The 13,331-nt window shown below is 45.9% G+C and overlaps 1 protein-coding gene and 1 long non-coding RNA gene across 2 annotated transcripts in view; one reads left to right on the forward strand and one right to left on the reverse strand.

Annotated features, from left to right (window-relative positions):
- Positions 1-13,331, forward strand: part of TENM2 (teneurin transmembrane protein 2) — a 1,394,720-nt gene that overhangs the window by 1,336,440 nt on the left and 44,949 nt on the right. The window contains exon 28 of the mRNA XM_060415963.1: positions 228-463. Within this exon, the coding sequence (XP_060271946.1) occupies positions 228-463 (236 nt within the window). The remainder of the gene's footprint in view (positions 1-227; positions 464-13,331) is intronic.
- LOC105606741 (uncharacterized) overlaps positions 1-13,331 on the reverse strand; it is a 76,472-nt gene that overhangs the window by 2,513 nt on the left and 60,628 nt on the right. The window contains exons 4-7 of the long non-coding RNA XR_003589475.3: positions 3,303-4,182; positions 1,748-1,850; positions 648-941; positions 442-564 (exon numbers count right to left, since the gene is read on the reverse strand). This is a non-coding gene — a long non-coding RNA (uncharacterized LOC105606741). The remainder of the gene's footprint in view (positions 1-441; positions 565-647; positions 942-1,747; positions 1,851-3,302; positions 4,183-13,331) is intronic.

The following is a 13,331-nucleotide window of genomic DNA, read 5'->3' on the forward strand; positions in this document are numbered from 1 at the left end:
GCATAATTATTTCTAGAATGCCACATATTAATAATGTTTTTCTTTCCACGGATCAGTAGCATCTCTGCTACTCACCTTAACATTGCACGTGTGCTAATTGAAGGCAGCCTTAGACTGACAGCTGCAAAGTACCATGGAAACCTACAAAAATAGGGGTTCTGTTCTCTCATGACTAGCAGCATGGATAATTTATTTCCCTCTCGCCACCCCCACTTCCATTTCTCCAGATCAAGTGCGGAACAGCTACCAGCTCTGCAATAACGGGACCCTGCGGGTGATGTACGCCAACGGGATGGGTGTGAGCTTCCACAGCGAGCCCCACGTGCTCGCAGGCACCATCACCCCCACCATCGGGCGCTGCAATATCTCCCTGCCCATGGAGAATGGCCTCAACTCCATTGAGTGGCGCCTAAGAAAGGAACAGATTAAAGGCAAAGTTACCATCTTTGGCAGGAAGCTCCGGGTAAGTCATCCCATCCAACTTGTCCCCACAAAGTGGCAGGGTATACCCCCTTTCCTCAGGAGCTGAGGCCGTCTCCCAAGCCTCCATGGCTCCTTTCTTCCCTGGAAGAGACACGTGAGTCACATCCCTCGGGGACTCGGGAAAAATGTTCTGCTTTTCTAGGATGGAAAAGGTGGGGATTTACCTTCAGCTGAAAGTAGAGATTCCCTTTGGTGTTCTTTTCACACTTGCCATTTTCTCTGTCAGCTTTCACTGTTTGGCCAACTTAACAAATGACCTGGTGCCTGTGCCCTACTGTGTGCTTTGCTAAATAAGTTTTATAACACACTCTCTAGGCTCAAGGAGTTGACAGTCTGGTAGAACAGATGAACTCAGGATAATCCAGTGGGTTGAGCGAGAAGCTGGAGGAGCATCCAGGGCTTGGTGGGATCACAGAGGAGGCGCTCTCATCCACCCTGCAGGCATCAGGGAAGGCTTCCTAAGAGGAAGTAACAAGCAAGCTGCAGCAAGAAGTTTTAACCAACTCTAGCTTCCACAGACTAGGTAACTCACCACAAGTTACAGCGTTTAAAACCAATATGTAACATTCGTGGAGGACTTTTATGATGCAAACATGACATTAAATGCTTTGCTTACATTATCTTACTTTCCAATGGGGGTAGGTATTATTTCCATTTTTCAGATGAGAAAACATGGGCTCTGGGAAGCTAAGTAACCGATTCGAGGGTACAATGGTTTGAAAATGCCAAGGCCTGAACTCAGCCCCAGTTCTCTCTTTCTGTCTCACGTGCTAGGATTCTTAGCCAATAGGCTTCACAACTCCTGATTCCATCAACAGTCATCCAGATAGCCTGGGTCCTACTCTGGTCATTTACATGGCGTTAAGAGAGATGGGTTCTTACCTTCATGTTCACTGGGAACATCTTTGGGATCTCAGTCTTTGTCAAATTCAGCACCTATTTATTGAACACCTAACGAGGAGCGAGGCACTGTGGTACACACTGGAGCTACACAGCACAAGATCCCTGCCCGCTTACAGTCAGCAGGTGAGGCAGCAGATAGTAAGCCAACTAACATAAAAAATCATTGTGGATTGAGATACTCCCCAGGAAGATGGTAAGCAATAAGATGCTGCAGGGTTTAACAAATGCTTTGGAATTCCTGAGCTCAGAAGGCTCACCCACAAAAAACCTAGGTCATAACTTCTACTGTGTTATTGGCTTGAAATCCAGCCAGCCCAGGTGACTCCCTGGAGAACCAGGCCACTCCATGTTAAGATTCTACCTTTGTTTAGTTGGAGTTTAATTCTCCACATTAGGTTATCAGCAGTCGCCCATGTTTTTCTTCCTCTGCTGGTATCTGTAGAGTTGCAAGCTGCAGTATCTTCCTAAAGACAAAAATGAAATGAGATTAGTAACTAAATCCTTAATGACTGGATTTCGGGGCTGTATAATTGATTTTTGATACACTGCACCGTAGAAGTTGATTAGGAGTAGTAATCGTGCCTTTTCTCTGATAAGTCAGTGATGCATTTTGACTGAGTTTTTGAAATAAAGATAAATGCAGCCCTCAAATAAAATGGCCATAATCCCAACTCCGAATATTAAAAGTCGTAATAATGGTACTCATGGTAATTAGCAGAAGTTAGGCACGCAAGTCTTATAACTGAATTTCTGCCAGGGTTAGATTTGCTGGCATCATGTTTATGCAAATCGAAACACAGCTTTATCTATCAACACCTCAACATTTAATTGTCTGGTGTTAGTTCCTGTAACAATAATCACATATCCATTTAGCTCTCTTAAATGAAAATCACTATGAGATTATAACAGGTTGAGTGGACTGAAAATGTAATTTGAAAATGAGGGAGAAAGCCTGGAATTTATTTGCATCTCATTTATTTTAATTCAATTCATAAATTGTTTAGTGAATGAAATAAAAGCAGCTCCTGGAAATTGCTGGGGAGCCGTTGGGAGAAGGTAGAGGAGGAAGGTGGAGTAGCACGCGTGAGTCACGTGATGCTGTGAGCTGTCAACGAGGCCAGGATGTCAAGAAGGGGGAACGTCACTGTATCAGTCAGGGGAGGATGAGCTGTGGTCGGTTAACAAATGGGCACAGTTAAGCCCTGAAATTGGGGGCTTAATGAACATGGCTAGATGTGGCAGGCATCACTGCCATTCCCCCTCGTGAGAACACAGTGGGGTGACTTCAACTTAACCGCAAGGAAGCCTAGGAAATGGTGTCTTTCTGCAAGCCTAAGAAGAAAATGAAAGAAGATTTGGTGACCACGTAGCAGGGTCCCTGCCCTCCAGCTCAGGGCTGAGAGATGCTTCACAGAAGAGTTGGAATCAGTTCTACAGAGCAGGAGGAATTAGCCAGGCAAAGATTATCAGCAAGGGGTGATCAAAGTGTCGCTTGTGAAAAGGCAAAGAGGTTTCCACCCGCTCCCCCGCCGCCGCCACCACCTCAAAAAAAAGGAATGGCATTTCAGAAAACTCAGTGTGGCTGGAGAGAAAGATCTGTGTTATACTGTGAGACAGAGTGAGTTGGTCAGGGTTAGGATGGGAAGGGAATGAAGGGCATATTTTGCTAGGGTGGGGGTGCTGCTCCAGGGTTTGGTTGGCCGAGTGACGTGTTGGGATTTGTCGTGTTAGAAAGACCTCTCAGGCTTCCTTGGGTACAGAGGAAGATAAATCAGATAGGGACAGGATAGGAGGAGGGGGTAGTTCAAACAAGAAACAAAATCCCTAGCAGAGAAGACAGAGGGAGACCTGAGCGCTACTTAGTACACACAATTAATGGGATTTGGCAGCTAGCAGGGTGGCTATATCAGGCTCACCTTTAAGGGGCCTTTTCCGCGATCAGGTAGACTGGGAAGCCAAGGAGTCCTCCAGACTTCAAGGACTAGCCTGCCAGGGTCTGTTGCGGGACAGAAGCTGGGACCTGAACCCCGAGACAGAGATGTGCGATTCCGGCAGCCCCAGCCCTGCCTCGTGGAGGGGGAAGAAACTGAATGAGCTTTCAGGTGCTACCACTGAACCAGCACCATTCCATCGTTGCTCCCCACCCCCGTGGATCTGTTTGCATTGACGCAAACAGCCTGACCTTTCCCAGGGGCTGGCCCACTCGTCAGAGTCGGGCCAGTTGAGCAGTGAGAGCCAAAGGCTCTGAGCATCCCTGGAGTTCACCAGAATCCCCAGAAGGGTCCCCAGTGAAAGTCTTACCCACCCAGGTACCCCCTTCTTCCAGCATTCTAGCCAGGGCATCTCTCGGGAGGGATGCGCCAGCAGCCCTTACCTGAAGGCTGACGTGTAAAATGGTGGCTGGATGGACCATGGCCATTCCCTTCCACCAAAAGCTTTACGGCTCTTTCACTTGGGCAAAATCTCAAGCAGTTGTCGCTGCCTAGACTCAAAGTGGAGAAGACTTTTCCTTCCACCTCCCAAGGATTGCTCCAGGAATCTCTCTCCTCCTGCCTCCAGCCCGCACCACCCACCACTCTTCCCTGTTTCCTCTGACCTTCTCCTGAAGCTATTACATCAGGGTACCTGTAAGCACTGTGGGCATGAGGACCATCTCACGGCCGTATCCCTGATGACAGGTACCATGTGATGGGCATTCAGGCAGTGGGTAATGAAGATATGATGAACACGCCCCCTTAAAAGGCTCCTCCGTGGCATATGCATAGTCCATAAATGCCTCTGTCAGGAATCTTTCCGCTGCAAGAAACAGGACGTATACTCAAATGAGCTGTTAAAAAGGGCATGTGTTGTGCGTGGCCTTGCTTCTCCCCACCAGCGACTTCACCAGCTCAAATGATATCATCAGGCTGCCATCTTTCTCCTGGACCCCTTCCATCCCTTATCAGTGTTTCCCCTGATACTTAGGCTCATTTACCCCTACCTTCAACTGGTGACCTCTTCACACTGGGGAGGTCAGGCAGGCTTGGCTAAAGATGACTCCAGGCTGCCATTAGCGCAGCTTAGTGACCCAGAGGGAAGAGAAAGGGATCTCTTACAGAATCAAAAACCAAAATCCCTTCGAAGCCCTCTGAAGGGCCTGCCACAGATGGAATGGCAGTCACAGCCCTGGGCCAGTCCCACTGCTCCGGGAGGGGGTGGGGGGGTCTGTGCGTGGCTGGGTCACATGTACCATGTGACGGATGGCTCAGTAAAAACGTCTAGATGGGGAAACCTCAAGGAAAGGGGGCGCTGCTCCCAAAGGAGGAAGAGATGGTTACATCACACTTGAAACTTACACACCCCCGATCTAGTCTTCATCGTCCATCCTTCCAAAGCCTAATCATAAAACAAACTTCTGGTCCTGAGGACTTGTTCATGCTTTAATGCTCCTCCCCTCCAGCAAGACTTCTTTCTATACTTTTGGAAGACAGCTCTGAAACCACCTCCTCCTGTTAAGATTTCAAACTTCTGCTCTTTGCTAAGACAGGCTTACTGCATGATTCTCTCTGATAAGGAAGGCGTATAACCACCCTCTAGGATATCTCCTCCTGATTATGATTTACACAGAGATTGCAAAAGCACGAAACAGCTACATGTGTAGGTAGCAGAACAAAAGGAAAATTGCTGCCAAGATAATCTTCCATCATGATATTGGTATTAGTGTTATTAGTATTCCCAGAAGGAGTGGGAGTTAGTAATTTTGTTTTGGTTTCTGTATAATTAGTATGACATTGCAATTACACGTTGGCTTGTGTTACTTTTACTTTTGTGGCAAATGACAGTGACACAGGAACAAGGTGGGAGGCAGATGTGCATGTGTGCCTGTGAACACACACACGTGAACTCAGTTCCGCATGGATCCCACTCTGGTAGGTCTGCTAACCTACACTGTCACCACAAAAGCCTGAATTTTATCAGCCCTTTCTGCCCCAGTGCATTCACTTTGCACCAACCAATGTTGTTTTGTTTTTTTGTTTTTTTGTTTTTTTCCCAAGCACCTATTATGTTCCTGGCACTGTATTAGGCACTGAGGATATATTAGTGAACAGACAAGACACTCAATTCTGAGCAGAGCTTGTACAGACAGAACTTGCTACAAATTTAACATTAGCTTAAATAATATATGATTAGAAGGGTGCCAAGTCGCTTCAGTCGTGTCCAACTCTGTGCGACCCCATAGACGGCAGCCCACCAGGCTCCCCCATCCCTGGGATTCTCCAGGCAAGAACACTGGAGTGGGTTGCCATTTCCTTAAGCCTCTGCAAATATATTCAATAATAAATCCCCCAAACAAGCATTACTTTTGGATTACGTGCTATTTTGATTGCTGTGATAGAAAAGTCAAAATATCCTCCTGGAGCTTATACTGTAGCAAGGGGAAAACAGATAGTAATCAAATTAACTACAAATAATGTAAAGAAATGGTGATGGATGCTGTGAGGGAACATGGTTGAGATAACAAGGCATATCTGATTGAGGTTAAGGCCACACAAAGAAAACGGCCTTTGGGGTAAGAAAATGAATGAGGAGTAGGAATTTTCCAGTAATGGAATGGGAAGAAAGCATTCTGGGCTAAGCTACCAGCACATCCAAAGGCCCTGAGGCAGAAAAGACTGTTGCTTGTTATCTGAGCAGAAGATGAGGCAGAAGGGTTAGAGCAAATTAGCTGGGGGTGGTGAAGTCAAGGGATTGGGACCTTATTGTTCTGGTAAGGATCTTGGAAGGGCTTCCCAGGTGACTCAGTGCTAAGCAATCCACCTGCCAAGCAGGAGATGCGGGTTTGATCCCTGAGTCGGAAAGGTCCCCTGGAGGAGGAAATGGCAACCCGCTTCAGTATTCTTGACTGGGAAATCCCATGGACAGAGGAGCCTAGTGGACTACAGTCTATGGGGGTCACAAAAGAGTTGGACATGACTTAGTGACTGTAGAAATATAGAAGTCCTCACCAGACGTACCCACTGTTGAATGCAAAGGAGCATTCATCCATAGGCTGCTCCGTCTTCCTTTCTTCTTAGAGGCTAAAGAGACGTACAACATGCTTGACATCCAGAAGTTCAGGTTGAAGGATGACAAGTACAAGCCCCATTCAGGTCATCTAGGCTGAACCTCCACATCAGACACCTCTCCTCTCTGCCACATGCCTCCCCAGGGACCACCTGCCTCCACCACCAGGATACCCAAAGCATCAGAAGTGAAGTTCTCTGACACCTGGGCAGGACCCCTGCTAACCACCCAAGCTTTCACTTCCTGACCACCCCATCTGGAATATTCTGCCTAACCCATCTCCTGCCCTCACCTGTTGAACTCTCATACTTTGGGACCCCACCCCCAACCCCGAGGCAGCACTTTCTCTGGGCAGCTGTCCTTGTCAGCTCAGTTCTGATTCTGTGTCCCCTCTCCATTCCACAGTGCCTTCCTCTGTTTACTCTCATAACCACACACATGTTTTCCACTGTTGGTTTGTGTGTCTTTATCCTCCTCTGACCTGTAAGTTCACAAGGGCAGGGGCCCTAACTGTTCTGCTCTATTTTAAGTATTGATCACATCAACAAGCATACACAGTAGGTGCTCAGTAAATGCTCAATGAATGGATGTGATTTTAAATTGACATCCTAAAAATCCACTCCCTCCAATCTGTGTTCATTCCAGGACTCGAGGGTTCCTCCCAGAATGACTATCACTGTTCAGAATGAAGACAGCCTTTCAGATATTTGGAGGTCACAAGTGTCCTGCTCACATTTTCTTGTCTCAGTTTTTCATGTTAAAGCCTTAGATCTAACATGCTTAAACTCAGTCTAATTCAGTCCCCTTACTCACAAATGCTTGTCGAGCACCAAGCACTTTCCAAACTAACAGAGACCCTGAGAAACTTAAGCTAAAGCCTCTACCCACCAGAAGTTCACAGGCCACGACAGATAAGGAAACCAAGGCCTGACTAGGGAAGATTCTACTTTGTAATGACAAAAACGATCCATATCAACAATGCAACTCAGATCCGGGTCTCTTCCACCTTCCACCTCACCACCATCCAAAATAGCACATCATCACCAAATCATGTTTGCTTGGGGAATACATTATTTAACGTGTTTGCAGAGGCTTAACCTTCTAATTATGCATTCTTTAAGCTAATATTAAATTGATAGCAAGTTGTTCTGTCTCCTCCAGCCCTGATCCCAACATAGCACAGAGTCATGTTGTATGGGAGCTGGGGAGAGCTACTTTTTAAATCCTAAAGGACTGACCCAGAAAGGAAATGAAGATGTCATCCAGGCCAGGCTTCTCCTCTGGGTGGGTGAACAGCTCAACTCTCCAAGCAGGGAGTTCTGCTTTTCAGCGCTGCCAGACAAGGAGACTCTCCCCCTCCTCCCTCACGAATCTTTTCAGGGTTTCCCAGACTTAAAGCAGAAGAGGCAAGGGTTCTGCTCTAAGTCTAACTGAGGTTTCTCCTCCTGTGCTTCAGTGCCACTTCCGGGAGGGGACCCAGCTCAGTGTTAATTTCTTCTTTGCAGTTTCTCGATTCACCGGCTCCCCATGCTGCCCCTCAAGCTAAGTTAGAGTCATCCGTTATGGGCCCAGCAGGGCCATTTTGACGACAGCGTTTCCTTTTCTCGGGGTTTTTTACGAGCCTCCTTGTGACAGGCGTGTGCTTGGTGAGATCAAAACATTCTGGAGGGAGATTCCACATGGGGAAACTACTTCCCAAAGTCTGCCCTCTGCAAAAATAAAAACCATGCTAAGTAGCTGAGTTTTATTAACTGGGGAAGCCAGGCTGAGGAAAATGCCCGATAATTAAAAATAATGGCTTCCTTGGAAACACAAAATTGTATTAATTTAAAAATTGGTTTCTCAATCACTGAATACCTACCGAGCTGGCTGGGAAGGGAATTGTGCTGATCCTGGCAGTGAAAATAATTCAAAATAACTTTTATGTTCTCCAGGAAGCCTCAAGGTTAATTTAAATATTGTTAGATGGGTAATTTAATTCGGAATAAGAGAGCGGTGTGGCTAAGTGAAAACTCCTGCACACTCTGAAGATGAGGCAGGGCAGGTGCCCACCAAGGTGAGCATGCCTGTCAGACTCTCCACAATTTCGACCCCCACAGCCCAGGCACCTCCTCTTTAGCAAAGGGACCCTCACAACTCAAGATGTTTGATTAGATGATGTGGCTGGCCCAGACTCCTTGGCTCTGCTTCCAGTGAATTTATCACACTTAATTATTAGAAGGATCGGACGTTTTTATAGAAATTACACATTTCCAAAGTTAAACTCAGCAGTATCACCAAGGTGGGACTGCAGGTCATTCCTGACTACTCTGCCCTTACAAGCACAGCAACTAACAAGGCACCACTGGGAGCATTCTACAACACAGGGTGAGGCTGAGGCAACCCCCAGCACACGCACCACAGAGGGAAAGACAGATACGTCAGAAGGGTAAGGGGCGCCGCTGCCCACGGACCGCATTGCCCCTCCCCCAGGCCAGCACAGCTCCACTAGTGGAAAAAGCAAGCTCCTGGGCGACATTCAGGGCCCCCCACCCCCACCCCAGCAATGTGACTTGCTTTGTGAGAGCCACTACACCTGTATTGTCCCACCAAGCCTGCAAGGGAAGCTGCAGGGCTCAACCACTGGGAATCGGACGTGATGGGGGAAACGGGGAGGGGCCTGCAACAACCCACACTCAAGAGCGCAGCAGAACAAGCCCCTGCCTGCAGCACCCAGGTAGTAATCCCGTCCAGCAGCTTTGCTCAGCTGCAGAACCAAGTCTGACCAGGGAACTCACCCGGGTGCAAATCAGGTCCTCAAATGAGGGGTGGAGCCCGATCTGCCCACCTCCCTCTCCAAGACATGGAAGCCCAACAGTGCTCAAGCCAGGAAGCAGGCAGGCAGAGCTGATGGCCCCCAGAGCCCAGTCTGTGTCAGGCATGGAGGCTTCCCCTGCTATGCCCAGACAGGGAGAGTTCATCCACAGTCCCATTGCTGCTAAGTGGAGCTCTCAGCTCCTGCGAACCAGAAAAACCTCTTCAGAAAATGTGGGAGGTGCCTGAAGTGGACCCCACACACACACAGCATCCAGGCAGGGGAGCAGATCATAGGCCTGCCAACTGCTGAGTGTGGCTCCCACCCAGACTGGCCAGGGTCACTGCCAGGAACACAGAGAGAATGGACCGCCCAGCAGTCTCAAGCAGAGAGATGGGAAGGCTGAGCTGATAGCCTGTAGAGCAGAGCCAGTGGCCCTGTTTGATCAGGGAGCTTGGGGCAAGAGTTGGTTTGGATCAAGACCACAAACAAATAGCGTTACAAACCCTGGAGCTAGTTCTCCCACTGTGCCCAAGCAGGGAAACTAATGTGTAGCCCCACTCATTGCTGACTACAGGCTTCAGCCCACCCGACCAAGGAAACTAACCAGAGCCCTGCTTACAGTGGCACTTGAACAGAAACACTCTGTAGCTTTTCCCATCTGCAGAGCAAAACCAGTAGCCCCATCTGGACAGGGAATTCAGTATATACACTTCCCAAATTAAAGTCCCACGACAAAAAGCCACGCAGCCCTTGGATTCCATTCTGCTGCCTGACCAAGACAAGTACGCTACCTACTGCTGAGTATAGTAACCTGGCCCAGTGGTCTAAAAAGCCTGACCAGAGAACCTAGGCAACTGCAGAGCCTATACTATACCCTCCCTTAGGCAGGAAGCTGAGACAAGAGTCCTATCCAACTGTTCAAAGTCAGCAGCACACCCTCTCACCCCTGGCCTCAGGCAGTTACCTTACTCAAAAACAGATCCTAATATCAAGCCCTACCTGCTCAAAGACTTTATCAGTAGATACATCCAGAAACCAAAACTGAGCTAACTGGTGAAGAATTTTCTCAACCAAAGCAAACCTATAAAGTCTAGAAGAGAGACCACTTACTTCGGTGCACAGATACCACCATGAGGAATGAAAAGCCAGAGAAATATGACCACCAAAGCAAACTAAGAGAGCTTCAATAACTGACCCTACTTAAATGAAGATCTGTGAGCTGTCAGCCAGAGAATTCAGAGTAGTCCTCTTAAAGAACTCCAGTGAACTGCAAGAACACACAAATGAGGAAAACAACTATTGAACACAAGTTGAGCAAAAATAGAAACCATGAAAAAAATTCTAGAGCTAAAAAAAATAACTAAACTGAAGAAGTCAATAAAGCACCTCAAAAGCAGAATCAACACAGAAGAAAAATCAGCAACCTGGATGATAAGGCAGTTGAAATTCTCCAGAGGAACAAAAACAAAACAAAAATAGTGATGAAAGGCTTTGCACTTATCCACCCCACCCCAGCTCCTGCAAAAAGAATATTTGCATTACAGACATTCCTGAAGACAAAGAGAAAAGAACAGAAAGTATATTGAAAGCAATAATGGCTGAAATTTTTATAAATCAAAAAAAAGGGATCAGTTAGGCTCAAAGGACCCCAAATAGCTTGAACCCAAATAGAACTACACTGAGACACAATTAAAATCTTCAAAAGTTGGTCTTCCACCATTCCCACTATGGTGTCAGAACCAGGATCAGTGTGGAGAGCCCTTCATCCTGGGACATGGGGCGCGGAGGGAAAAGTGGCCACCCCCTCACCCATCACACACTGCATGTTCGTAAGGAACCTGGTGCTAAATCATTCGTAGATGACCTTCTTCTGGGTCGGGGTTTCATAGGTAGCAGAGCAGCTCCCTTGCTGTAATCTATTGAAAGTCAGCCCTCCACACAAATTTGTAAAAGAAAAAGAAATTTTAACTTTTAAGAAAAAGATTTTTTTTTCTTTTAAAAGAAGAAAAAAAATGTCAAAAGTCAAAGATAAAGTTGGGAGCAGCAGGACAATAAAAAAACATCCTTTACAAAAGAACCCCCATGAGACTATCAACAGGTTTCTCACCAGAAACTTCAGGCTAGGAGAAGTGGGATGATATATTTAAAATCTTGAAAGGAAAAAACTTTAAACCAAAAACTCTATACCCAGCAAAACTGTCCTTCAGAAATGAAAGAAGGATAAAGACTCATGAACAAACAAAAGCAAGGTTTTCGTCACCATTAGACCTGCCTTACAAAAGTGATAAAGGGAGTTCTTCGAGTAGACATAAAAGGACACTCATTAGCATTGTAAAAATGAAGAAAGTAAAACTTACTTTTAATGATAAAGGTACAAAGTTAGAGTATGTAATATGGTAAGAGTATAATGTAATTCACGTACAACTCTAGTTATGAGTTAAAAAGATAACATAATAGAAATAATCATAACTAATCTGTTATTAGGTATGTAATCTTAAAAATATGTAAACCATAACACCAGAAACTAAAATGGGAAAAGTTAAAGTGTAAATTTTGGAGTTATATTGAAGTTTATATCAATTTAAAATAGAATATTGTAATTTTAAGATATTTTATGTAAGCCTAGTGGTAACCACAATAGAAACACCTGTAGTAATTACACAGAGAACATGATAAAGAAGTCAAAGAGCACTCGTGCCAAAAGACATCAAAACACACCCAGAAAAAGACAGCAGGTTATGAAGAAAAGGAACAATGCATCTACCAAAGGCCAGAAAATGATGAACAAAACTGCAGTAGTAAATTCTTACCTATCAATAGTCACTTTAAACATAAACATTGAATTATTTAATTAAAAGACATAGAATGGCAGATTTTTTAAAAATCCAACAATATGCTGCCTTATATGAAACTCACTTTAGCCTTAAAGGCATGTATAGACTGAGAGCGTAAGAGGTGGAAAAAGACAGTACACCAAAAAATAATCCCCCCAAAAAAAGGGTAGCTGTACTTATTACATCAAATGAAAGACTTTAAAAACAGCTTAAAACAACAACAAAGAAGGTCATTATATACTAATAAAGAGGTCAATTCATTACAGAAAATACAATTATAAATATTTATACACGAAACACTGGAACATCTAAATATATAAAACAAAAACTGAACAAAGGAGAAATAAGCAGCAATACAATAATAGTGGGGAATCTTACTATCCCACTTTCAACAATGGATGCATCATTCAGACACAGAATTAATAAGAAAACATCAGATTTGAACAACACCATAGACATAATGGCACCCCACTCCAGTACTCTTGCCTGGAAAATCCCATGGACGGAGGAGCCTGGTGGGCTGCAGTCCATGGGGTCGCTAAGAGTCGGACGTGACTGAGCAACTTCACTTTCACTTTTTCACTTTCATGCACTGGAGAAGGAAATGGCAACCCACTCCAGTGTTCTTGCCTGGAGAATCCCAGGGACGGGGGAGCCTGGTGGGCTGCCGTCTGTGGGGTCACACAGAGTCGGACACGACTGAAGCGACTTAGCAGCAGCAGCAGAGACATAATAGACCTACAGACACACCAAGCATGCTGTCTGACAGCAGCAGAATACACAATCTTCATGTGCACATGGAACATTTTCTAAGATAAACCATATGTTGGGGCACCAAACAAGTCATGCTGCTGCTGCTGCTAAGTCGCTTCAGTCATGTCCGACTCTGTGCGACCCCATAGACGGCAGCGCACAAGGCTCCCCCGTCCCTGGGATTCTCCAGGCAAGAACACTGGAGTGGGCTGCCATCTCCTTCTCCAGTGCATGAAAGTGAAAAGTGAAAGTAAAGTCACTCAGTCGTGTCCGACTCCTAGCGACGCCATGGACTGCGGCCCACCAGGCTCCTCCGTCCATGGGATTTTCCAGGCAAGAGTACTGGAGTGGGATGCCATCGCCTTCTCCGAAACAAGTCATAACAAATTCAAAAAGACTAAAATCATAGCAAGTATCATCTCTGACCATAGTAGTGTGAAACTAGAAATCAATAATAGGAGGAGAACTAGAAAATTTACAAATACATGGAAATTTTAAAACACAATCCTGAACAACCA

This window comes from Ovis aries, chromosome 5 (genome assembly GCF_016772045.2).
Source record: "Ovis aries strain OAR_USU_Benz2616 breed Rambouillet chromosome 5, ARS-UI_Ramb_v3.0, whole genome shotgun sequence".
In the NCBI taxonomy this organism is placed as follows: Eukaryota; Metazoa; Chordata; class Mammalia; order Artiodactyla; family Bovidae; genus Ovis; species Ovis aries.